The sequence below is a fragment of the Pseudorca crassidens genome, chromosome 4 (genome assembly GCF_039906515.1).
Source record: "Pseudorca crassidens isolate mPseCra1 chromosome 4, mPseCra1.hap1, whole genome shotgun sequence".
NCBI classification, from domain to species: domain Eukaryota; kingdom Metazoa; phylum Chordata; class Mammalia; order Artiodactyla; family Delphinidae; genus Pseudorca; species Pseudorca crassidens.
Window position 1 is genome coordinate 134292987 of NC_090299.1, and position 25991 is coordinate 134318977.

Sequence of the window (25991 nt, forward strand, 5' to 3'; positions counted from 1 at the left end):
GATTGCACGCACAGTGTGTGTCCTCCTTAGAAACAAGAGCGGGGGCTTGAAATTCTGAAATTCGACAGACTAATGCTCATTAAGCCCTCTCAGACGGGGGGTTAAAATCCACCATGTCATGTGCATCAGCTAATGGCCTCAGCCAGCTCCATTTGTAAGGTGTCACTCAGCACGTCTTCACACTTGGCATACACACCTGAGGCTGGGGCTCTGGGTGTCACTCACCCGCGGTTGAATGCAGCAGAGCTCAACCTAGGCTCACAAATGTTTCATAGGGAGGGCAGTCCTGCAAAAGTGCACATAGCCCTCCTGCCTCTCGGTCTTCAGGTCTTTGGTGAGAAACCTGAAGGCAAAATCTTTGAGAGGGAACCATTGGGGGACATATATAACCCTGGGAGGTAATAATCAGACTATCCCTTTGGGAAGGGTTTTACGCACTGTGCTTTAGAAGTTCAGCAACACCCCGCCCCATCTGAAAGGAGAGCGTTCCTATGAAACCTTTCCTAATCCGAAATGGCTTACAGTGAAGAAGCAAGCACCTTAGGACACATCTTGCTAAGAATGTGCGAAATAAATAGAGAGAGAGCACAGATGCTCACACAGTTCAAAGCTACGGCAGCTTGGTGCTGAGCTGCTGAGTGTGGTTCCTGGGGAAGGAGCTTGGTGTTGCCACGCTTGTTACTGGAGGAGCCTGCTGTCTCCACAATCACTCTGCAAAACAAACACTGAACGCTACCTTAGATTTTCACCTTCTTTTGTAAAAGCGAAAATCCTCTTCAGATTTCTTCCAGTTACTAAAAACAGATACTAGTGTTGGTGTTTCATAAAAGGGGAGTGGCGTAAATTGAACTCTTGAAAAGTGGCGGACTTGTATTTCTTTTTGGTCTAGGAAGACAGGGACTAGATATGCTTAGATGAATCTACATCCTCACCTCATTTGCCTCTCCCTTTCTTTCTGGGTGGAGAGAAGGCTGGGAGAGCAACCCATCACTACTTACAGCTCCTGGGCAAGCTCACCAGGTACTTGACGGCTAGTCTCACAGGACAAGAATATCTCAAAGTGTACAAAGATAAACGGGGCCAGCCCAGACCAGTCCTCTCATAAAACCAAGCCAAAGAGAACTTGATCTTCCCTTGGGTCTCATTTTCTTTCCAACTCCCTCCTCATTATCAAAATTGGAAAATATCAAATATTCTGAAATACACAGAAAAAACTATATCTGTATTTTCACTGATTGGTCAACTATCTGCACTTCCGTGTGAATTCGTTTGTTAAAGTGTTAAGTCAGTCAGCCATTTGTCTCCAAAGGTGGCAAGAAACAGCTTCATCCCATTGGAAGGAAGGGTTTGGAAAACAGGTGGCAAGTTTGGGGGGAAAAGGAAAGAGTGAAGTATCTTGACCTCTGCAGGGGTCAGTCATAAAGTGAACTTTTTGGTGGCATAAAGTTCCAGGCATTGCTGAGTATAAGGTCTTTTTATTATTAATATCTCATAGCTCTCTACCTAATAATTGTCTATGTACAGAGAAAATACACAAAGACAAGAAGTTTTAATTTCAGTAACACCACACTTACCATTTGAAAAATAGAACACAGTGTATTTATGGGAGACATACTATATATTTAGTCTACAGGCAATTCTTAGGCACATGCTTGGCACCGTGGACCCGTTGTCTGGGAAAGGCCTATGCTTGTGGAAGGAATACTGAATTTAGACTCAAAGTCAGTGTTCCAGTTCTGCAAGTTCTGGTTCTTCCATTTGCTAACTGTGTGACCTGGGCCACCGCACTGATTAACCAAAACTTCTTGAGCTGTTGTTTCCCAGATGAGAGGAGTAAAGGGGTTTTGTTTGGTTTTTTTGTTTGTTTTGCTTGTTTTGTTTTCTTTGGGTGCTGATGGGAGGGACGAAGAGTACCTGAAGATGTGGGTTTCGGTGTACCTGGAAAGAAGGACGTGAATGGCTGAGCTCCACACAGTAGCGGGAAGGGGGGTCCAACAAGCCCAGGCTATGGGGGCTCCAATGCAGGGCTGCGTCTCTAGGAGTTGTGTCAAACACGACTCTCTGTTTTGAGAGGAAACTGCCCACGTGACTGACTGTACCAACACTGAAGAGGTAGCAAAGCAAAAAGAGGACAAATATTAAAATCCAGTTTGACTGCACCCTGTTTTTCATATAGGATGGCTCAGAAGAGGTGGATAAAATTCATGTTGTTCACAGAGCAGGCTAGTGGCATGCATTAATGAAGGAATGCATTAATAATGATGGAAATACCATTGCAAATAAAATGTGATAACTACTACACATCCATTTAAGGTAGTCACTTGCCTGTAGACATCGGTGTAGTCTTAATTCCCTTCACCCCATATAACTGGAAATAATTACCAGTGTGGAAAAAAAGAATGAATATCTAGATTTTACAATGAGGAAATTTTTTTTAATCCAGTTTAACTGGATACAAAAATGTAAATACTGTAGAGTTATTCACATTCGTTTCTCATGATCTAAGTCTCATAATTGTGCCTCATGATATGACTGTGTATGTCCTTACACGTATACCCATTTAACTTGTGTACCTCTCAGCAGCTTCTCTTTGTTCAGACTAATTACTTGAAACTTCAGTGAATTAAAAGAAACCTTTCTGTGAAATGTTCAGACAATACTTTGCCATTACCAGCTATGCTTGGTAGAAGGAACAGGAAAGAATGCATCGAGAAAGTACATCTTACGGTCACAAACCTACTTTTCCCATCAGCTGCTTTTCCCCAATGGTCTACACCGTCGGGCTGTTACTTCCCCTCTGAGTACAGTCTCCGAGTAGTGGCTTGGGCTGTGTGTGAGGAGTTCTCTAACACTTTACCTCCTGTTCCTTAAGGACCAGTCCTTAAAAGTTGCCATCATTTGATTTGACTGACGGACACATAATTATAGAATCAAGAGACCCAATTCAACCCCCCGCGTTTAAGTTATCCCAGACACCTGAGACCCAATTCTATCTTTAAAGATGTTGGGAGATTTCGTATCTTTGGTCAGGGTAACACACTCCTACTTCTCACCATCAACAATTCTCACTAGCAGGATTTTTTTTTACACATGTTAAAGCTTTCAAATGTCACAATTAATTAGAATTTCATCAAATAGCAATCTGCTGATGAATCACTTCCAGCAGTCTTCTGTGAACGTCTCTCCTACTAGCTAAGAAGCGCAGTTTAGCCAGGCAGGCAGTAAGGATGAAGAGGTAAGGTGAGGATGCCTCATTCCAGACTTACAGATTGCTAGCTGAAAATGCGGTTCTTGTTCCTTAGCCAGTCCCATCAGAAACAGACTGGACCGGGTCTCAGATTTTCCCAGAGCCGTGCTCTATTACTGTTGCCCTGTAGCCTCTCCAATCCCGCCTGTGGTAAGGCCAGGTTTGAGGACCACTGGGTTCTTTTTATGGAAATGTAATGTGTGCCTCTCGGGATCCCGTAGGTCCCTAAGCCGGGCCCTACCCCATCCCCCTAACCCCTGTGCTTTCCTTCAGAGGTGGAGTGGCTGCATTCTCTTCTCTTCCTGTCCTTCCAGGAGCAGCATCCAGTCGGGCTTCCCCGGACCACGGGCCCCATGCAGTCCTCCATACCCCCGGGCTCTGGCGGCATGGTCTCCGGAGCTGGTCCAGCGGGGCCCAGCTTCCTGGGCAGCCAGCCCCAGGCAGCCCTCATGAAGCAGATGCTCATTGATCAGCGGGCCCAGCTGATGGGGCAGCAGAAGCAACAGTTCCTGCGGGAGCAGAGGCAGCAGCAGCAGCAGATTCTGGCGGAGCAGGTAACTCACGCCCGTGGTGTGATCCATTCGTTCGGCAAACGCTTATTCAGTGCCTGGTGTCTGTGAGGGAGTCTCAGTTCATGTCCTTCATCAAGAAATTCACAGGCCAGCATTTCCTGAGATCACAGAAGAACCTGCAGAATGTAGACCTTTCCGTTAGTTAGGCTTTTTCTTCGAATGAATTAGTTTGTTCTGAAAAGACAGGCTTCCGCCATCCATTTGAAGACCCAATTGCCAGAGACCGTTCTTCAGTTCAAGTCTGGCTCTTTTCTCGTGGCTTCTGGTACAGGGGTCTGTAGAATCAGCATGGGGGGCGAGGGTGGAAGGGGGCTGGCTCACGTGCTTCGTAAATTCTGGTATTTCCAGCATGAAGAAAAAAGAAAATAATTCAGAGAACTTTGCTTCTTGGAGGAAAGTGTCAGAAGGAGGGATTGAGAAGAATTCTTACAGAATTGGTCATGAACAATGGAACAGGAACAATAGCAGAATAATAGGGCCCACAGAACTACCTGGAAACCTGAACTCGGGGTCACAGAAAGGGTGCAAACTTGAGAAAATTCCCAGCAGCTTTGAACACAGCTCAGGAAATGTTTGAGTTAAAGGCCTAACACAGAGAAAGCTTTGCCTTAGGCGTCTTTGACAACCCTTGACATATATAATTCCTCCAGCTTTGAAAGAAAGCCTTCCATGCGGGCTACTCCTCTCAGTTCCAGTGTGTTTTGTTTTTCGAGGTGCCCGTGCCTGATTTCGTGTTATCTCGGGAAAGGCCTGAGGACTTCCCCAGGAGTCCCTGGATGCCTCCCGTGGGGGCCTATCCAGCACGTCTCACCCTTCTATTATAGGAGACGTGAGGCTGTCATCTAAGGCTCAAGGCCCACAATTACCCTTCTAGAATGTTTCTAATAGGATCAGAATTTTGGAAATGTATTAAGCATCCTCCACCATATCTATAGGAGAGGTTGTGTAGGACACGAGACACGTCGAGGTCCTTAGTAACCAAGGGCAGCAGTTCAAAGTAACACCAGTCATCCCCCAAATAGAAAAATTGTACTGTTGAGCACAGTTCACTTATGTTCCCTTGTTCGCTTTTGTTCTTGAACAGCTGTGTAATTATCTCCCTTTTTACTGAGGTCAGTCAGCTTCCCGGCAGCTCTTGTACAAACAAACCTCTATCCCTCTCACCCTGCATAAGGTGTGTGACAAGGAGCCATGCTCGTATCTCTCAGACAGTGATAAATGGAGCTGCCGAGGGGAAGCTGGGCTTTGCAGATCCGCCCCTCAGCCAATCCCAGGAAATTTCAGGTGTGCCTGATACTTGGAGGGATGGTCTTCGATGTCTGTGCTGTGACCAAGACACAAAGGGGAGTCGGGGTAACCAGGCCAAACTCAGCTGTGCCAGCCCAGGGGTGTCCCCACTTGGAAAGGTCAGCCAGCCCCGGGAATGAGGGGGAAGGCGGGAGACCGGGAGCATTGCTTTCACAGGATGGTGCCCACAGACCATGAGGTGAGAGAGTGCGGGACCCCTCAGAACCCGGGACACGGAAAGACAGACATAGGGCTCCTCAGAAGAGATGAGGAAATGGGAAACTGCAAAAAAAATGAGTATAGGGCTTCCCTGGTGGGGCAGTGGTTGAGAGTCCGCCTGCCGATGCAGGGGACACGGGTTCGTGCCCCGGTCCGGGAGGATCCCCACATGCCGCGGAGCGGCTGGGCCCGTGAGCCATGGCCGCTGAGCCTGTGCGTCCGGAGCCTGTGCTCCGCAACGGGAGAGGCCACAACTGTGAGAGGCCCGTGTACCGCAAAAAAAAAAAAAAAATGAGTATAATTCCTTAACGACTGTGTGTTCCGGGAGCTGAAGAGGGACCAAGGAGAGAACAGTTCACTCTGGGTCACATCCTTTGCTTATGGTATGATTTTGGAAAAGCCACCTAACCTGTCTCCTCATCTGCCACATAAGGTTTTCCTGATCTCCCAGCCTTCCTCCTGATGCTCAGCATGAGTAATGCGTGTAAAACCCTTCGGAAACTGCACAAGGTGTGGATCTGCCACTTGACCCTGGGGTCACAGAAGGTAGTGTACGAGCTGCAGCCACACGTGCCAGCCATCCTGTGGGACTAGCCCAGAAGTAGGTCAGAGGGATGTAGCATCTCACCTGCACCTGGGGAAAGTGCTTATTGATGCCTACACTTTTGAGGTTGAATGTGGCCATATCAACGCCAAGCTGATTTCCTTGGTCCCTGCAGCGGCAGTGAAAGCATCCTAACACTTTCAATTTTGCCAACAGCGTACTGGGAACACTTGGGTTTCCGGAAAGGACATGTGAGGGAAAACAGAAAGACTGGGGATATCTTGCGTATCTTTGGAAACTTTCAAATGGTTCTCAGTGGACTTAGAAATCAGAACAGAGCAAGTTGAAAGCAGGTGTGAATTAACATTTAATGCGTTATTCTCAAGAGCACAGAGCGTGTCAAATCCCACCCATTCACAAAGGTTCAACGGAATCTGGAATTTTGGATCTGAAAGAAACATTGAGGATCATGGAGTCCCTTTATTTTACACACGAGGAGACTGAAGCCAGGGAGCTTACATGATTTTTTTCAGAGATCGCAGAGCTAGAGAGGGGCAGAGCCAGGACTGGCACCTGGGCCCCCTGACTCCCCCAGGCTACCCCAGGGCTGATGCCCAGTTTTAAGTGGGACAGTTAAATTCTTACGTAATATGGGAAGTTTGACTTCTGAGAAGCTTTTAAATGCTTACCTTACTCTCAGGAATGTTCTTAGATTGCTGCCTAAAAGATTAGCATGGTTTCTTGTCTACGCTGTGTCTATACAATTAATTCATTGCAACGGTTTCATGCAAAACACCGCAGGATGGGGTGAACAGAGGCCCTTCTTTTCTTTGGTTGCCCGTGCTGGCTGGCCTTGTCAAGAAAAAGAAAGAAAAAGAAAATTATAGAGCTGCCCAGGAACAAAAACAAGAGGAAAAAATAGAGATAAACACATGGGTTAAGAAGTGGTCAATGTGTGTTATTTTTATAATGAACACTGTAAAGAGCGGGGCCCTCGCTGTCTGCTTTCCTAGCCCTCGCAGATGAGAGGTGCTTGATGCACATTCCACAGCTGCAGAGGAGGCCAGATGACATGCCGAAGGTCACGCAGCTACTTGATGGCAGACCCAGAACGAAAACCCCTTTCTTTGCTCCTTCCACCTCACTCTTACTTTCTCTCCCTTTTCACATACAGCACGATAATGATCATAATAGCCTTCCCTGTATATTGGTAACAGCGCCGGCAGTGCAGAAGCCTCGTGACTGGAAGAAGAAAAACTAAAACGCAGGCCTCCTGGCTCCTGGTGTACGTGGAACCCCACGCGGTTTCCTCAAGGCAGTAAATGCTGTATGTTTGACTTGTGGAGATGTATTTTGCAGGCAGGGTGGCTTCCTGGGAATAAAATGAGCCCTTTTTTTAATAGGCCCTGAGAATCTCATCTTCCTATACCCGAAGCATCTATTTTAGGTCCTTAAAAGTTAGCTGCTTGTCCGTTTGAGCTCGGTACCCACCGTGCTGAGGAAAGCACGCAGGCTGACGTCGGAAAAGCAAAGTCAGAACTGCCTCCCTGGCTACACCTCCCTCATAAGCCAGCAGGTCCACACAGCAGAAAGGCCACAGATGTTCACCGAGGATGTTTGCAGCAGAGGGGGCTCTGACAGCCGAAAGCCAGAAGCAGCCTAAGCAGCCACCCCTAGTAGCACGGGCAAAGACATCGTGGGATGTTCTTATGGGGGGAATACTACTCGACAGTGAGAATGAATGGACCCCACTGCAGGCATCACCGTGGATGGAGCTCCCAAACGCGATGAAAACAGGCTCAAGTACATTGTCTCAGGCCACTTCTCTGAAGCACAGAAGCAGATATAAGTAACCTGTTGCTAGGCTGGGATAGTGTGCCCACGGGTCAGGTGAAGGGCAGTGGCTGGGAACGGGCAGGAGGGGCTTCTAGCAGCATTCTGCGTCTCGACCCACGAGCGTGTTCCTTTGTGAAAATCCGTCGCACGGGGCACGGATGCTACACGCTTGTGCCCTGACCTGTATGCGTGTTATTCTTCAGTACAGAGTTCAGTTTTTGAAAACCCCTTCCTCAGAACAGCCAGGAGATCTAACTGTGCGCCTCCTCCCGCCCCGCCCCCCCGGCCCTCCTTGTCCTATCGTTTCAGCAGCTGCAGCCGCCACAGTTACCCCGGCAGCACCTCCAGCGGCCACGCAACCCGTACCCAGTGCAGCAGGTCGCCCAGTTTCAAGGTGAGGCCGGTGCACACCTCTGCCATTGTATCCCTTCCAGTGGGCAAGTGTAAGTGAATGTAGAGCCAGTGACAATGCCACGGCTGCTGTGTTTGTGTCCAGGTAATATTAAAAATATTTAAGAACTGATGATGCCAACCAATCAGAATCCCAGGCGTTAACCTTTGGGTCGCTGGGCCCCAGAGAGGTCCTGGTGGGCCCGGGGCGGGGGCGGGGTGGCGGTGGGACTGGGACTGGAGCAGCTGTTCTTTACCAAAGGTACGGAAGTATTTCGGTGGTTTAACAACCAGCAAAGACATACTGGTGCCGACTGACCTAATATCAGCCCTGTTTACGTCTGGGTCGTCATCTCAGTGGCCATGGGGAGGAGTGGGGGGAATCCCGTGTCACATCTTTCTTGCTAATCCCAGCAGGTCAGCTGACCAAAGCCCTCACTTCCAGCAACCTAGGTAAAAGAATCTGGCTTTCGGCAACCACTAATCTCTGCTGAACATAGAAGACAAATAGGGACTTGAGTTTGATTGGACTTTCTTGATCCTGCCGCCCTTTGCACAAATCCTGAATCATGGCCCCAGGAGCAATGGGTGCACTGTTTGTGTGGCGTTGCCATTTCTCTGTAAAGTAGAAGGTCCACTCAAATATCAATCGCTCCCATCTAGAGATGGGAGCCCCTGGGGGTCTTGTATGGGGTGGAGGATGAGTCTGAGGACCCTTCCCAATCTCATCCACAGTTTTCAGGGGGCCACAGGGGTCATGAAGCAGCAGAAATCCTCATTCCTGTCCTCTGTCCTTTTTGAAGACCTAGATCAATGCATCCTAATTTCTCAAATGTTACCTATCGCTTTGACAATCTGCCAGAAGCTATGAAGCCCCTTGCACAGAAATATCCATATATATAAATAAATACAAACTTTGTGGATCATTTCACAAGTGTTACCCTTTTCCATAGACTGTGGGTGAAAATTCTGTGATCTAGGGTAGCCTTTTTCGGTCTTTGGGTTGCAACACTCAAGTAGGTTGTGAAGATGATTGGCCACAACCAACATTTTTTAACGAAATAATAGACATGATTGGAGTGTATCATAATTAGGGCAACTTTTGTTTCTGTCCTAAACCCACATGTGTATGTACTGTGAGTTATGGCTTAAGGAGTCTGAAAGCCACTGATGTTCACGGCCAGATCTCCCTGAAGATTGCCTGTGGACCCCCTGGGGCTTGAGCCGCTATCACCCCCTCCCATCCCTGGGACATTTATATCACTTCAGATCCCTTTGGACTCGACACAGGGAAGGACAAAGGGAGTTTGTTCTGTGCACTAAATTAGTGCCAATATTCTTTGAAGAATTCTGTTTCTCACTTGGTCAGTGGTGGGGAGGAGTGGGAAATAGTCATTGTTACATGCGTAGTTTTTGTTGCAGACCCGGAGCCCTCTTTTGTACCTGTGGCTCTCAGACTGACTTGAGCCTGCATCAGATCACCAGCACAGCTGGTTCAAAACAGAAGCCCGCCCTCACCCCCAGAGTCTCTGATTCAGTAGGTCTGGAGCAGGGCCTGAGAATTTGCATCTCTAACAGTTTCCCCACAGTTGCTGTTGCTACTGGCCCGGGGCCATACTTTGGGAACTGGTGCTTTGTATTATGAACTAATTTAAACCATTAAATCTGATAAACCTGGTATTGTGTCCCTTGAGTTTTCTAGGTTCATAACCCATGTATTATTTTTTGGAATACAGGGGCCCACCAAAATTTAGTAACTCCTCTATGTTATGAGTTATTCTGAATGGTTTGGGTCCAATTTAAAAGTTCTACTCTTTGAACTTTTCTAAAACCCCAAATCACAGGTAATCAACCTAGAAAACTTAGCTCCACTTAGGCCAAACAACCAGCGACATTTTAGGTTTCCTAAGCTGGTTGATATGATAACTTTTAAATTTTTCTTCTGTATTTTCATGTAATTTTACTGACATCCTAGATATCATAATGTTATGTATCTGGGAAAACAGCAAATTGATAGATAAAAAATATTGTCCTTGGAGAGAAGTTCTGTTAGGAATAATTTGTCTGAGACCTACAGGTCCACTGACCACTACAGTTTTCAAAGGTTTTAAAGATGCACTTTCTCTTGCTGAGTTCTGTGTCTCTGGGCAATGTTACATGCCTAGGGGAAAAGCTTATTTTACATAAATATAGACTTCTTGTGAGTGAAAATAGAACACAGACCCTTTTAGGGAAAAAATTGCATGTTACCGTCTCTGTTTGAATATGGAAAATTTTCTTTGACGTTGTGATGTTAACCAACAGACAAGAAAATTAATTTGACTACAGTATCTCACAGTAGTATCTTAGACAAAAATAAAAAAGAAGAAAAAGTAGTCCATTGTTTAACATACGTAGTTGTCAGATAAAGACACGTTAATTCTTTGAAGGCATTTGAATTTTTTTCCTTTGTATATTTAAAATCACCCAAGTTCATAAAACCAGATTAATATGAGGTTTTTTGTTTTTCTTAGGTTGAAAATATGGTGCTGACTGCTGATATTAAAAGGTCCTTTTTTTTTTAATAAGAACTACATCTGGATAGTGTAGTCATGGACACCAAGTAAAAATAAAGGTTGGCTTGGATTAATGGTTCAATACTTCTTAAGAGGCACTGCAGCATTTTTGCCCTCTAAAGAAAGGAAACTATTTCTCATTCACAAAATTAGTCCAGTCAATATCTAATCCCTCAACATATTTATTCTAAGTTACAACAAAAATGTCCGAAATATGAAAGTCCTTTCATCTGTTTCCAGCAGCCTGTTTTATGTAAAGTGGGTCTATCCAATCAATCTCTGAGTCAGCAATATTTTTCCCTTAAATTTTTTTATAAGCAACTCAATAACCCATTTCACCACAGTTGATCAGATTGGCCATGTAGTCAATACAAATTTAGTTGTTAAGGTCACAAAGCTTCATAACAAGATTGCGAGTTGCAATATATACCACCATCCAGTGTTTAATCAGGAACTTTTTTTAAAAACTCCACTTAGATACAATTAAGCTCAAAACAAAAAGTTGAAACGTTTCTAGGGATCTCCCCCCAGATCTTTCTGCTTTCCCCACAGTAACCATTCCATTTTTCAATTCAGCATGATATTGATCTCAAGCCGCAAAAACTTGTCATAATCAAAATTCCCATAATTTTCTTTCTTAAAGAAAGAAAGAAAATATGGAGACATATTTGCTGCCCAGAAATCAATAACCCAATCAGGAAGACAAAAACACACTTCAGTTATCTGCCAAGGTGCCAGGCTTAATAAGGTTACACTATTCTCATCTGGTTTCTCATCCAGGTTCCAGGTAGGATCAAATTTGCTTATAGTATCGATTGGCTCCCATGCTGCACCTTTTTTAAATGTCCAGGAAAAAAACTATTTTTTTTTCATAGACTTAATCATTAGCAGGGACACAGAAAAATCCATTTCTGTGCACCTCCTAGCCCTTGACAACATTGACGGGTTCTAGGGGTGACATTTCTATTCTCTTGACTGGTTTAGAAATTTCCCGGAAACGTGTAAAGAAGGACTCACTCAAATGTCTAGTTAGGGTTGAGTGACTTGGCATTGATATTCTGGTCAACTTTTAAGCAGCGTCATTAAAACTGCCTTAGTGGTCATTGCTGATTTGAAGGAGTGGCCTTTGTGGGAGAAATGCATAAAGTTCATTGCCAAGTAGCAAGTAGGAGGATGGTTTCTTTTTCTAACTCAGGAAGCTGGCCAGTTCGCACCGACATATTATGATTCAGAGAATCTGGAGCATGTGGAAGTCTACAGAGTGGTTCCAAGAAATGTCCCATCTGTCGAAATAGCTTCTTAGCAGAAGCGATAGCCTTTAACCTCTCAAATCCTACTCAAGTCTTAGGGGAAATTAGCCTAATGGCCTTTATTGATAGTATTCTCTGCTGAACCATATTCCACTTCACAAATAGGATATGCAAAGTGATCAGCCATTTCTGCCTAATTTAGCCCAGGAGGTGAATTTCCTCTCACCTCCAAAACGATGGTATCTTATTGGTTGAGGATGGCATCATATCAAGACGGGTGAGAAACGATTTGTTTCTGAAATGTGAACAAAAATAAAATCAGGGTATATCAAATAGAAAAGTCAACTACAAAAGCCTATGTACTTCATGGTCCCAGTTTTCATGTGTCTATTTATATATTAATGTAAGTTAGCGGTGGTCATCTCTGGACGATGGGAATGACCTTAATTTTCATCTTTATGCTTTCCACTATTTTCCAAATTTTTTACAATCAGCATATGTTACAGTCAGAAAAATAATACTCTGGTATTTTTAAGGATTTATTATGAGTAGCTCCTTTCATCTAAAAGAATTTTGTCAGTCCCAAAGAAAAGTCCAACAACTTGTTACCATACATTGCTTGTAGAGATGAGTGAACGGGTCTGTCCTTTTCTCCCTGCAGGGTCTCCCCAGGACATAGCAGCCGTGAGAAGCCAGACAGCCCTCCAGAGCATGCGAACTTCACGGCTGATGGCACAGAACGCAGGCATGATGGGACTGGGACCCTCCCAGAACCCAGGGACGATGGCCGCAGCAGCCCAGTCGGAGATGGGGCTGGCGCCTTATAGCACCCCACCTACCAGCCAACCGGGAATGTACAATACGAGCACAGGAATGACCCAGCTGCTGCAGCACCCAAACCAAAGCGGCCTGAGTATCCCACACAACCAAGCCCCGGGGCCGCGGCAGCCCACCCCGGGGCAAGGGGTTGGGATGGTGAGTGGTTTTGGTCAGAGCATGCTGGTGAACTCGGCCATCACCCAGCAGCACCAGCAAATGAAGGGGCCGGTAGGCCAGGCCTTGCCCAGGCCCCAGGGCCCACCGAGGCTGCAAAGCATTATGGGAACGGTCCAGCAGGGAGCACAGAGCTGGCAACAGAGGAGCTTACAGGGGATGCCTGGGAGGACTAGTGGAGAATTAGCATCATTCAACAACGGCGCCAGCTACCCACTGCAAGCTGGCCAACCGAGGCTGACCAAGCAACACTTCCCACAGGGACTGAGCCAGGTGGTGGATGCGAACACCGGCACGGTGAGAACCCTCAACCCAGCTGCCATGGGTCGGCAGATGATGCCACCGCTCCCGGGGCAGCAAGGCACCGGCCAGGCCAGGCCAATGGTCATGTCTGGCCTAAGCCAGGGCGTTCCCGGCATGCCAGCGTTCAGCCAGCCCCCGGCACAGCAGCAGATGTCCAGTGGCAGCTTTGCCTCGAGCAGCCAGGGCCAAGGCTATGAGCGGAACCCCCCTCAGGACATGTCATACAGTTACAGTGGCGACGCAGCCGGGGCGTCCTTCCCCAGCCTCTCGGACAGTGCCGACCTCGTGGATGCCATCATCAAAGGTGGGCCAGGGGACGAGTGGATGCAGGAGCTCGATGAATTGTTTGGAAACCCCTAGTCAAGAGGGGCCCCGGCAGCCACAACTCTAGTGGTTAAAGCTTCAGCCGTGAAAGAGAAACAGGATGTTGCATCATCCTTGTTTTTTTGTTTATTTGACCTGCGTAATCTGAGCAAAACTGCAGCCGGCTGACAGTGGAAGATCCAGGTGCCAATCCACAGCCCCACCGGGCCTCATTTCACCTGATTTTCACACAGCAGTCAAGACAGACGCTCTGCGAATACCGCTGCGAAAGAGGGGGACGCACCATAGACAGGTGGGGAAGATGATTCCGTAGCCCCTCTGCTCGGCCCTCCCTGTGATTGTCCGGCCCAGCAAGAGCCGCTCTGGCCAAGACAGACTGCTGCCTGACCTGAGGTGGCCGTCAGCCCCTCCTGGCCCTGGTCCAGAGGCTGTAGCTTTGGAGACACAAAGGAGAGAGAGCCCGGGACTGAGAGTCCCATGGAGCCTGCTGGGTGGTGGCACAAGCCAAGAGCACACGTCAGAAAGGCGCTGAACTCCGGCTACAAAGAGATGTCAGGCTTCAAGACATGCTATTGGGTCTGGAGGGTGGGTGCAAAGAACAGTGAGATGTCACAGGAAGACACAGAATCGTACAGGCCTGTCTCCTGCCCGTGATGACCCTCAGGAATTTTAGAGCGACTGCCTCACAGGGTGAGCTTGGAGAAGGGTCCTGGCAGTCCCGGGCGGGCAGCCCTCTGCTGGTGACCGGGGTGGCCGTCACTCTGGGGCGTTGAGCTGGAGCCTCCTGAGGACCCGACAGGACCCAACACATCTTGGCAGTTCCCATCTACTCCTGGAGGCCGAGGATGGAGAGGCCCCGGCTGGACGCTCTGTGTCCGCTAGCACGGCTGCCTTTCTCCCCGGTCCCTGCCCTTATTCCTCCTCGCCTCTACCCGAGCCTGCACTTGCTCTTCCTTGCAGAGCAGCCAAGAAGAAATGAAGTTTTTGTCTTCAGGGAGCCCGGGCAGAGGGGAAATAGGTGCAAGAAGAACTTGGACAATGCCTGAAATGCAAAGGTGACGCTGGAGTTTCCTTTCTCTGCCTGGAACTAAGTGGGCCACTCTATGCTTCTGGGACACCAGGGAGGACTGGCCTGGACATCGCTGGCTCTGGCTCCCTTTGGGAAAAGCCCAGGGGTGATGCTCTAAAGTCAGCCTGGCCCTTCATCCCTACCCACCAGAAAGACAAATCTCACACCCTGAAAACTGAGGAACTGAAAAATCAGTTGCTCCGCTTCACACGTTTTTGATAATGGAAAGCAAGCAGGTATGGTTCCTTTCCTGTGGGCGAAGCGATCCACTCCTGAAGTTCTGTACGGTCGTTCTCATGGTAATTCACTCAAATCTGCCCTAACTGAAGTCTGTCTGAAGGGATCCACAACCTCCACTGTCGTAAAGCTGATCTCATCTGTCCTTTCCTCCCCTCCCACTGTCACGTTTTGGAGGGCGCGTGGCATAACCGTTGTCCTGAGTGAGTGGGAGTGGTGGGAGCTTTCCTCCCGCCACCCCCTCCCTCCGCGTCCAAAAGGCAGGCTCGCTTCCGCGCACTCACGTGTAACTCGCCACATCAGAGCCCCGGCCCAGCCACGGGAGCCGGACTGGCTGCACTGGCGGCGGGTCCTGGGAAGGAAGGGGGTTCGAATGAAGAGATGGGGCAGAGGATACAGAAAGGCGGCAGGCAGGCAAACACTGCCCTTGGCTTGCTCGCCAAGTACTAAGGTCATAGCCCTACTCAGCCAGGGGCAGGATGGAGAACAAGTGGGCCACCCCTGGGAAGAGGTGGTGGGGGGCAGGCTGACTGAACTCCCTGTGTGGGGAGGGACACTGCCAGGGAAACTCTTGAGTGGAAACAGATGAAAACCAAAAACAAACAGAAGAAAGTAAACAAATGAGAAGACACAGAATATATAATTACCTTTTTCTGAAAGGTACAGGAAAGAAATGTATAAGAAATGATGAGAAACTGGAGGTGGTGATGGAGGGGGAGGGCCACTCCATGCTCTTTTTAAAGCTTCCTCCGAATGCTCAGTACTGGGACCAACTACATAGAGAGGTAGATTTTAACAAGGTGGTTTTGTTTTGTTTTGGTTTTTACTACGGTGCTGATGTATATGTAATGTCTAAAAAAAAGTTATTTGTAAATAAGTTTTTACAATATGACAGATATCACTGGGTCTACTATCTGTAAAAAATATACATATAAATATATATATACTGTTTGTTTAAAATAGAGTATTTTTATTTCATTCCTTAACTCATCATCCCAGCAGTGGTATTGCACTTCAGATGACATCATATTACTAATTTGTACTGTATGACCTCGGGCAACTTCCTCCATTTGATTCAGATTTTCTAGTTTTCTGTTTTTACTTTGTACATGGAGCATTGCTTATTTCCTTTTAAGAAATGTACAGAACTCTGAAATGTAGAAATGAAGTGATGTTGACATACCACTTTTAAAGAAAAAAAAAATAAAAGATCATTATCTGAACCAATCCAAAGTTGAGTGTATTTTAGGACTGTCACTGGAGCTCCAGCCTTAGTTAAGCAGATGGATTATGCCTGGGTTTTAACTGATTAACTGCAGTTCTTGTCTCAAAATTTTTATATCATTATTTAAACATTTAAGTAACAGTGGAGATCAATCATTCCTAGCCTTTTTAATTCCACCACGCTACTAAAATGTTCTATATTTGCACTCCAGGAGATGTGGCAAAGGTAAAAAGAAGAGAGTCTGGCCAGCACCACCCACAGAGAGTTGAATGTGCTTAGAAGTTTACAGCCCTCCAGACTGACGTTAGTCAATGACCTGCCAGGAGCATGAGAGCCCAGTTAACTTGCCTGGACAAACCCTGAGATAGCATTTCTGTCCCAAGGTCCCCTGCAGGATCAGGCAGAGGCTGGGACTTTGCCAGAAGGTGCCCCCTTGCTTGGCTTCCTGCCTTTTTCTGCCCTGTTTCCCCCACTCCCTCAGTTTCCCCTCCTGGGAGCCCTTCCGTGACAAATCACACACATGTGAATCCACTCCACTTCTAGAAGACCTGACCTAAGTCTTCCCATCAAACTTTAAAAAGCATGGTAAAGCAACATGTTTCAAAACTCTGGGTGAAGCAGAAAAAGAGGCCACAAGAATAGAATAAGGTCATCATCAAAAATAGATCCAAAGCAAAGGTGAGTTTTGATATGTACAAACCAAGAGAAAGAATGAACTTGACTATGGAAGAAGAGGCCAGCCCTACCCATGGTGGGCTGTGGTTCCAGACCAGCTGACAAATAACACCATGTAGAAAACAATGTGACGCTGGGCTTTGTCCCAGTGATATGGGCTCGGCGACATGAGATCAAAAATGAACTGATTCGCGGGTGGGGATGGGAAGGCTGACAACAGAATGAAAACATGAAGTCTGAGAAGGGCTCCTCGTCCTGATGAGGCAAAACCACATATTTTTATTTACTGCACTGGATGGATGGAATACCATTCTCCTTTAAAATGGTTTCTTATTTATAATCGTGTTGACCTTTATAAAGTCCCAGCACAGCAAGTGTATAACGGGGGAAGAAGGAGAATAAACATCTTTCCAAGAAGTCACTAGGCACTTGCCCCATAAGGAGGAGGTATTTTATCGCTGAAAGTTAAGGCACATTCAAAAGCATTAAAGGAGCTATTTCTGCCTTTAACCATTCTTTTCAAGGAAGGTTGTGTCTAGAGAAAAAGGATAAAAAACAAATGACCTGATATTTTTCCTTATTAATGACTTTTTTGGCCACACCTCCTCTACTTCCAATCCTGCAAAATGCGAGAGGAAAAATACCTTGGAAGAGAGCAGGGCTGCTTGTTTGTGTAATCAGTCCTTCACCTTTCTAACTTATTTTTCATTTTAAGTTCTAAGGACACTATATTTCCATGCTGGTGTTCTCTGGACAAGTTACTACAGACACCTGTTTCATTTCATAACAAGCGGAGGTAATTAGGGCAACGTTCACACACTTGGGGCCCAAGCGTCCCTGCCACGTCTAAGACAGCTGCTGGGCCAGAGCTAATGCTACGGTTCTATCCCTACCTCAGATCCCAAGTCAAGGATGCAGCACTCAACATAAAACTCTTCAGAGCTACTGAGAACCTGACTTTAGCTTTTAACTTTGCCTCAGATATTTAAACTTGTATGACAATCATTTTCACACAATCAGAAAAAAAGAATAGTACAATGAATAACTATACACTTACCAACTTGATCTGATACTTGTTAACACTTCACCGTATAGGCTTCAAATACATATTTTGTGGAACCATTTCAAAGTAAGCTGTACACGCCCAGTCACTTTACCCCTCAACCTCCCAGCATACCTCACCAAAGAATTAGGGCATTTTCTTTCCTAGACACAACATCATTATCACACCTAACACAATTAATTCCCTAATATCTGATTCTCACTCCTTATTCAAATTGTGCCAAATGTCTCCCATAGCTGTTTTTTTCTAACCAGGATTTGATCAAGGATCCCACATTGCCATTTGGGTTTTATGCCTCTTAAGGGTATCTTTTAATGCAGAAAAGTTCTTCTCCATCCCTTTGTTTATAACATTGACTTTCTGAGGCAAGGAATCTGATTTCTAAAAATAAAATCAGTCAATTTACTAATATGTAAAAGATATGTATGTCAGATCAGAAACCCACATCTCCCTAGCCAACACGTTTGCTCCCTGTAACCAAATTATAGGAATTAAAATCGTCAAGAGGTTGCCTTGGTGACAATAGAATTGGAACAAAGGAAATAAATTCTATAGTTCAGATATTTTTAAAGATAAAAAGCTTTGATATGCGGGTGGGACCATCATTTTTTTTCCACATGTTGTTTAACCAAACTCTGTGTGTGTGTGTGTGTGTGTGTGTGTGTGTGTGTGTGTGTGTGTGTGTGTGTATGTGTGTATGTGTTTATAGTTTACATCTTTAAATAGTTCCAATTTAAATGCAAGATAGAAATTGTTTAAAAATTCTCAAGTGTAAGATTTGGAAAGTTGTGGGGTTTTTCCCACTTCCAAAGGATAATGAGTTTGCAGTAATTATGCTTTATGGTCAAAAATTTGCACTTTACCCCCTGGCGGGACACATTAAATTTAAGTTCTCCATGAAAATAAAAAAAAAAAAATTGCACTTTCTCTTCCTTTATTGTCTTCAATGTGTAAAACAACTAAAATGTCACAATACGAGTCACTATAACTGACTGAAATACTAAAAAGTAAAAAGACCACAGAATCATAGCATTTTAAAATATTAGCCCCATTTTACCTGAGAAGAAAACTGAGGCAGAGAGCTACACGGCTGTGGTAGCATAGCCAGCGAGTGGTAGAACAGCATTCATGTTGAGTGGCCCTGGAGTCTACACTTCTTTTGCTGCACAACCTCTATGGTGAGCTGCCTTATCCAGAGTCAAAGAGCCAGTTAGTGGGGAACTGGGCTGATATCCGGATACCCCATTCCCAGACTGGTCGTTCTCAGTGTACTCCAGGGTATTTAGCCCAGCTATTTGGGATGCAAGAGGCTGTCGTGTCTTCTCCCCTACTATTTTGGAAACGCTAGTGTTTTAATGCCTTTATTTTTCTCTATTATTCATAGCCTCTGTAACTGCCTTTGTACCGACACACCAAAAAAGGCCCAATAAAAAGTTTCTTGGAGATGCCTACACCAGATTCAAGGCTGTCACACTTTCTTTAGAAAAATTACAGAGAGCGCTTTTCCTGATGCTAAAAAGTTATATATGCTCATAATTCCATTCTGCTAAGGTCCCTGAAGACTCATTCCCATTTTACAGATGAAGAAAGTGAAGAAGGGTCATTTGCCTTGTGCCAGACAGTGACTGCACATCAGGGTCCAACAGCAGCAGGCCCCCAGCCCCGCGTGGCACGGGAAGTGCAGTGGAACCCAGCCTAGGCTCTCCAGCCATGACCATGACCCTCCTTCCCCTGCCCAGGGGCAAGATATTCCCCGACCACACTTCTCTGGATGGTTTCTTAAAAATGACAGACCCTTTCTTTCCTTTTTCCTTTGTTCGTTACAAAGTCCATTTTCACAGCCAGATGTGTTTTGTGCTGTTAGTTGATGACTCTCTTCTCTGGCTACTTGATGTGTTTGCCTGACTTCCCTCACCAACTGTTGCATTCCTGCAACTAATGAAGTGGGCTCAGCTGCCTTATCGGCATCTATCTGGAACTTCCCATCAAGAGAGAAGCAGTCTTAGAGGTGAGTGATAGCAGTGGTCCACGGAAAGCCCTAGACACAGACAGGTCAGGCTGCTTTCTCCCTACACCGGCAGTCATGACTTTGGCATGTGCTCCTAAAACCAGGGCTCAACACACTTCCACTGATGCTACGGATCCTCCCCCCTCAGAGCAAACTTCAGTCGTTAAACTAACAGGAAAATCTAAAGGGGATGTTTCTACAAAGCCATTTCAAAAAGAAAGGAGACTGACTGCTTTTAATTGAACAAGTGGCACCATCTAACCTTCAGAGTGGAAACATCTTCTGCAAGCGTTTGAGCAAAGGGAGGGGGGAACGTTAGAAGTACCTCAGTTTCTCGGCAACACTGAAGTCCAGGTATTCATCCAGAAAGCTGTTTGCAATCCCCACGGTGCTTAGGACAGTCAACAAGGCCAAAACCCCCAGACTCAACCGGAAGCCAGTGATCCTGCAGGCGGTTGTGAGAGAGAGAGGTGATAAATAAACTGGGCTACAGGGATGAAGCTGGGGAGCCTGGGGCAGAACTCTCATTGTGGACACTGCCCAGAACTTCCATGTTTTTGCCAGTTGAAAATTTTGATTCATCAGATAAATTAAAGAGGATGCCTAGCCACAGAGGTCAAGTGGCTCCTTCTGAACACTCAAAGGATTATCAAGGCTGGGATAAGGATTATCAATTTGGGAGATAGTGCAAAATGTCTGCAAGGATTTCAAGTGTGGTGGTCAAAAGAGTGCACACTTAGTGTACAGTTTTATCCTTGCAACTTCCTGTCTCACACCTAGTTGTGGAGGACCTGATGAGACTTGGCCTCAGGCAACGTAGATCACTTCTGCCGTCATAGCCATCAGTGCTGTATTACTCTCAGGAACAGGAAGCTAATATATAGACTCCATCCTGCTACTTTTTGTCTAAACACACAATTCTTGGGTGTTCCTTACCTTTTTTTTAGCAGCTTCTGAGTATCCGCAGAAATACTGGTGATGGACATACATGTACACCAGACTTAGACAAGTATCAAAAAACTATAGAGAAAAAAAAAAAAGACACAGAACATGATGGCAGCCTCTCAAAACGCGGTGTGAAAATTGACAACAGTCACAGAACGTGTATCTGACAAAAGACTTGTGTGCAGAGCTCTGGCAATTCAATAAGGAAAGAAAAACAACTTAATGTTTTTTTTTTTGTTTTTTGTTTTGTTCTGTTTTGTTTTGCGGTACGCGGGCCCCTCACTGCTGTGGCCTCCCCCGTTGCGGAGCACAGGCGCCGGATGTTCAGGCTCAGCGGCCATGGCTCACAGGCCCAGCCACTCCGCGGCACGTGGGATCCTCCCAGACTGGGGCACGAACCCGCGTCCCCTGCATCGGCAGGCGGACTCCCAACCACTGCGCCACCAGGGAAGCCCAACTTAATGTTTTTAATAGGCAAAATATTTGAATAGAAAATTCACATAGCAAGATAAACAAATGTACCAATACGCACATGAAAATTTTTTCAACATTATTCAACATCATTCAATATCAGCAAAACTGCAATTTAAAACCACAACAAGGTGACACCACTTGCACACCCACCAGAAGGGCGAAATTTTAAATAGACTGAAGCATAAAATATTGGGGGTGTTGGAATCTCATACATTATTGGTGGGAATGCAAAATGATACAGCCACTTTGGGAAAAGTTCTGGTAGTGTCTTATAAAACTAAACATTACTTTCTGACCCAGCAATTCCTTCCTTTCCTGTGTATTTACCCAAGAGAAATGAAAGCACATGTCCATAAAAAGACTTGTACACAATGGTCATTGCAGCTTTATTCATAATAGCCAAACACTGAGAACAGCCTGGAAATCTATCCACAGGAGAATGGATAACCAAACTGTGATAACCATACAACAGAGGCCCACTGGCGAGGAAAAGAAACAGACAACGTGGTGAAACAAACAGCATGGTGAATCTCAAAAATATTTTGCTGAGTGAATGAAGCATTATACAAGAGTACATACTATGATTCCAATTATAGAAAGTTCTCGAATGGACAAAACTAAACTGTGATTTTAAAAATTCAGAGCATTGTCTGCCTCTGAAAGGGACTGGGAAGGACCTGAGGAAACTTTCTGAGTGGTTGTCACGTTCCATATCTTGATAGGGATTTGAATGACACAGGTGTATACACTTGTCAAAACTCATCGGATGGTACACTTAAGATCTGTACATTTCACTAAATACAAATTTTACCTAAAAGAAAGGTAAAATGTGGGGTTGTATTCTGCCATCCAATCCAATGAAAACTCTCAATATCTTCCCTACACTAGGAACCCTCTGTCTTCCTCAGCACTTCACGGATGTAAATTACCAGAGCCCTCTTAGAAACACTAGAAGTCTGTCTGTGGGACTCCGATATGCTGGATAAAATGAAATTCTTTATTTTATTAGGTCATAAACATTTTTTTTGGCTTCTACTATACACCAGGTATTATTCTAAGGATTCGAGTTAGCTGTGAAAAAGATACAAGCTCCCTGCCCTTATGGAGTTTATCATCAAAGACAGACAACAAAGGGGAAAACAAGAAAAATAGACTTGAACGTGCTGTGAAGGAAATGAAGGAGGATGGGCCACCAGGAACTGGAGGAGGCCGCCTTTAGGAAGGGTCAGGGAAGGCCCCTCTGAGGGGGTGACGCTTGTGCTGGGCCCCGAAGGACGAGAACAGGAGGAGAAAGGGTGGAAGGGCCACCTGGCCTCTGAGGAAGGGGAGAGGTTCTGAGCACGCTGTGGTTTAGAAACTCCCTATCTAATCCATTACTCCCAGAAATCCAATGAGAACTGTTCAAGGCAGTTAATAGGCAACCTACTCTGGATAAGAAAGAGTGCAAATTACAACAAGATACCCAAGATATCCTTTGACGCCAGAGTTAGCCTATCTGCAGCACAGTGTCCTTTGATGCAAACAGACAGTGCTTATTTTGTATAAAACAACTTCCAGGGTCAGTAGATGTCTGGTTGCGTATCTGCTGTTTAACAGTTGTAAGGACCATAGTCGTCATTAAACTTACCTTGGTTGAAATACCATCCAGCCATCCACAATGTAATCATAAATATTGGGTAAAACTCCACACAGTTTTGTCTGCAGGAAGAAAATAGGCGGTCAGCCTCATTCAGCCCATCACAGTGAAATTCAAAGGTTCAAATGGCAGAGGCCAAGCCCCATTATCAAAGGGCACTTTTGTTATTAGTTGTGAATGTGGTCTCACCTGACAAGGGCCTGCCGCCTTCATTCTTGCCCGTAAGGGATAAAAATGTAAGTTAGAAAAAAGTTAAGTCATTCTCTAGAGCACATTTTAGCTGAAATTTCTCAGTTGACAGTAAAAATTACAGGAGGGGAGGTGATAGGGTTGCCTTTAAAAACCAGCTAGATTGGGGGTTATTTAAATCGTAGCAATCAAGTGTCAAACCCAAATGAGGCCACGAGAGTTATCAGAAAGAAAAAGGGATTGAATTTCTCCAAATAAGGTAGCTGATGCTAGTCTGAGCTCCCGTGAAAGGGGCGGGCAGAGTTTGGGTAAAGCCCTCAGCTCGCCAAGGATACCCCATTCAAATGGAAAGCAGATGTTTATAGAGTTTCTACATACAGTAGTAGCAGCACTACATCCTTGGAAACTTTTAACAAAAAGTACATGGGTTGTTGGGTCAAATACCTATAAACCCTGCTCTGTACTCGAAAGCTACTTTTCTCCTACATTGGGGAATGTTAAGTTGGACAAACGACTTAACCTCTCTGTACTTCAGTTTCCTCACCTGTAAAGCAGGAATGAATTACAGACACTGCCACAGAGGAAGGTAAATCCTACATATGAGATAATACATGCATGACACTTAAAAACTGTACCTGGGGCTTCCCTGGTGGCGCAGTGGTTGAGAGTCCGCCTGCCGATGCAGGGGACACGGGTTCGTGCCCCAGTCCGGGAGGATGCCATATGCCACGGGGCGGTTGGGCCCGTGACTCGTGGCCACTGAGCCTGCGCGTCCGGAGCCTGTGCTCTGCAACGGGAGAGGCCACAGCAGTGAGAGGCCGGCGTACCGCAAGAAAAAAAAAAAAAAAACTGTACCTGGCACAAAGTAAGTATTCAATAAATATTAGCTATAATTATTAGGGTGAACTGTTAATTCTGTGTTCTGTTCCTGCAAATAAATTAGAATTTAGCATATTAGATTTGAAGACAAAATCGCATGTCATATTCATTCTGGATTCCCCCACGTACAGTTTGTTCCAAGTTTTTAAAAAATCACTGAATTAAATTGCAATGACGCCAAAGTTAGCCTATCTGCAACACAGTGTCCTTGGATGCAAACAGACAGTGCTTATTTTGTTTAGAACAACTTCCAGGGTCAGTAGATGTCTGGTTGCGTATCTGCTGTTTAATAGTTGTAAGGACCGTAGTCGTCATTAAACTTACCTTAGTTGAAATACCATCCAGCCATCCACAATGTAATCATAAATATTGGGTAAAACTCCACACAGTTTTGTCTGCAGGAAGAAAATAAAGATGTGGGTTATTTTATGAAAAAAACTATAAACCAAAGCAGTGAGTTTTCATCTACAGGTACATGTGCACCCTCTTCTTACAAAAATAACTATAAGAATTAACCTAAAGAGCATAAATGTCCTTACAGGTAAAATTAGCCTTTCAAGGTGGGACTCAAACATTTTTTAAACCTCAGAGCAGGGCTAAGTATCACTCTCCTACATGTAAGTTGCCAGCAATAGAAATGAAGTGTAGCTCTTTTCCAAAAGACAGGCCTGGAGATGGTCCTGATTCCGAGCCTAAAGATCATTCTGTATCTTATCCAAATAACCCAGAAAATAACTCAATTCATATTAAATGGATTTCTTCCCCAGAATTCCCTTGCATCTACTGCCTTCCATTTGAGTTACTCAGCACATTAAAAATGGTTTTTAAATAATTCCCCTAAAGCCTCCTGAAATAAATGAATGAGTGTATTTCATTCCCATTTTATGGAGGAAAAAAAACCTAAAGACTGAGAACCCAAGCTAATGGATGCCTTGCAGAGAAACAGAGGTAGTCTGTGTCATCTCCAGATTCCAAAGCTCTGTCCTAATGTCAAGTCAAATAGCTTCTATTCATAGAAGACTTGGATGGAAAATTTGACACTATTTTAAGCGAAAGGGAATGCTTCTCTGGGAACTATAATTAATTCATCTGCACCTAGCAAAAGGAAAAAAGATGAACTATATTCATCTTCCTTCCTGTGCTACACCCCCAAGTGATCTTGGTTAGGTTGGCTGAGCTCTTTCCTGACAATATCACAACCAGAAAAAAAAACTTTAATGTAATTCATAATGAGGTTTTGAGTTGATCCTGGTGGAAGAGTCATAGTCTACAGGATTAGAAATGATCCTACATGCTTCCTTAAGCCGTACAGCTTAAGTATGTAAGGTTATGAGGCAATTGACCCAGAAACAGTTGATTCTGGTTCTTGAAGGCTGAGTCTTCTAACCCAGGTCACCATGAATGATTCTTCCTTCTTTTCTTCCCTTTTTTCTCTTTTCTTTCTTAATGAAAAAAAAAAAGGTGTTTTGTTTTCTTTTCTTTTGTGACCAAGATGGTGACATGAAAGCTCTTAAACTTCCCTCCTCCCACAGATGCACTGAATGTACGGATACACACAGAGCAATTCCCTCGGAAAGAAATCCAGAAGTCAGCTGAATGACTCCTACACATCAGGCGAATAAGAAAATAGCCACACTGGCAGTTCCCTGGTGGCCTAGTGGTTAGGATTCCAGACTTTCACTGTTGTGGCCCAGGTTCAATCTCTGATCAGGGAACTGAGATCCTGCAAGCCGTGTGGCATGGCCGAAAAATAAATAAATAAATAGTAGCCACACTGAAATAAGCAGGAGAAGCTGAGACACACTCTCATCATAAACACCACCCCTGGCACAGCACAATACATTCAGGAGAAAATCCTCAACCCCCAGCTTCTCCCTGGGGGAGAAGCAAAGGGCTTAGATTGCATATCTAGCACTCCAACTTTTAAGACTTCCACCTGAGAGCTGGGTCCCCAAAACACCTAGTTCTGCAAGCCACTGGGGCTTGCATCCATGAGACCCACAGGACTACAGCAAACAAAGAAGCAATTCTTACCAGAGCACATGAATACTCAGTACAGCTAAGCCTCCAG

At 45.3% G+C, this 25991-nt stretch overlaps 2 protein-coding genes across 8 annotated transcripts in view; one reads left to right on the plus strand and one right to left on the minus strand.

The window, feature by feature from the left end:
* The window catches only part of MAML3 (mastermind like transcriptional coactivator 3), a 636110-nt gene extending 618733 nt beyond the window's left edge, over positions 1–17377 (plus strand). For 2 of the 4 annotated variants that reach the window (XM_067736821.1, XM_067736823.1), the window contains 3 exons: positions 3562–3801; positions 8015–8099; positions 12562–17376. In XM_067736821.1, coding sequence (XP_067592922.1) covers positions 3562–3801; positions 8015–8099; positions 12562–13556 — 1320 coding nt within the window. In that variant the 3' untranslated portion in view covers positions 13557–17376. Of the gene's footprint in view, positions 1–3561; positions 3802–8014; positions 8100–12561 lie in introns of all 4 variants that reach the window. The other 2 variants (XM_067736819.1, XM_067736820.1) reach the window with 2 other exon arrangements.
* MGST2 (microsomal glutathione S-transferase 2) lies at positions 1456–23824 on the minus strand. 4 transcript variants are annotated; one of them, XM_067736827.1, is made up of 7 exons: positions 23677–23824; positions 22844–22914; positions 20734–20817; positions 20123–20242; positions 12127–12195; positions 6559–6716; positions 1456–3935 (listed from the first exon to the last, which is right to left on the minus strand). In XM_067736827.1, the coding sequence occupies exons 3-6, from the start codon at positions 20781–20783 to the stop codon at positions 6653–6655; spliced, it is 303 nt and encodes a 100-aa protein (XP_067592928.1). In that variant the 5' UTR covers positions 20784–20817; positions 22844–22914; positions 23677–23824; the 3' UTR covers positions 1456–3935; positions 6559–6652. The 4 variants fall into 4 exon arrangements, with proteins under 4 accessions (XP_067592928.1, XP_067592927.1, XP_067592926.1 ...); XM_067736826.1 differs by having other exon boundaries at positions 1456–4154; XM_067736825.1 differs by having other exon boundaries at positions 6559–6721.
* Positions 23825–25991: the final 2167 nt, after the last annotated feature.

What these genes read in the sequence shown, in the direction of transcription:
- MGST2 (XM_067736825.1), bottom strand. Translation starts at nt 20,783, where the DNA reads ATGTCCATCACCAGTATTTCTGCGGATACTCAGAAGCTGCTAAAAAAA. An exon ending in AGTGTTGCCGAGAAACTGAG is followed by an intron (nt 12,196 to 20,122) that starts GTACTTCTAACG and finishes TTCACATTTCAG; the next exon opens with AAACAAATCGTTTCTCACCC. An exon ending in AAGATACCATCGTTTTGGAG is followed by an intron (nt 6,722 to 12,126) that starts GTGAGAGGAAAT and finishes TTTCTTGACAAG; the next exon opens with GCCAGCCAGCACGGGCAACC.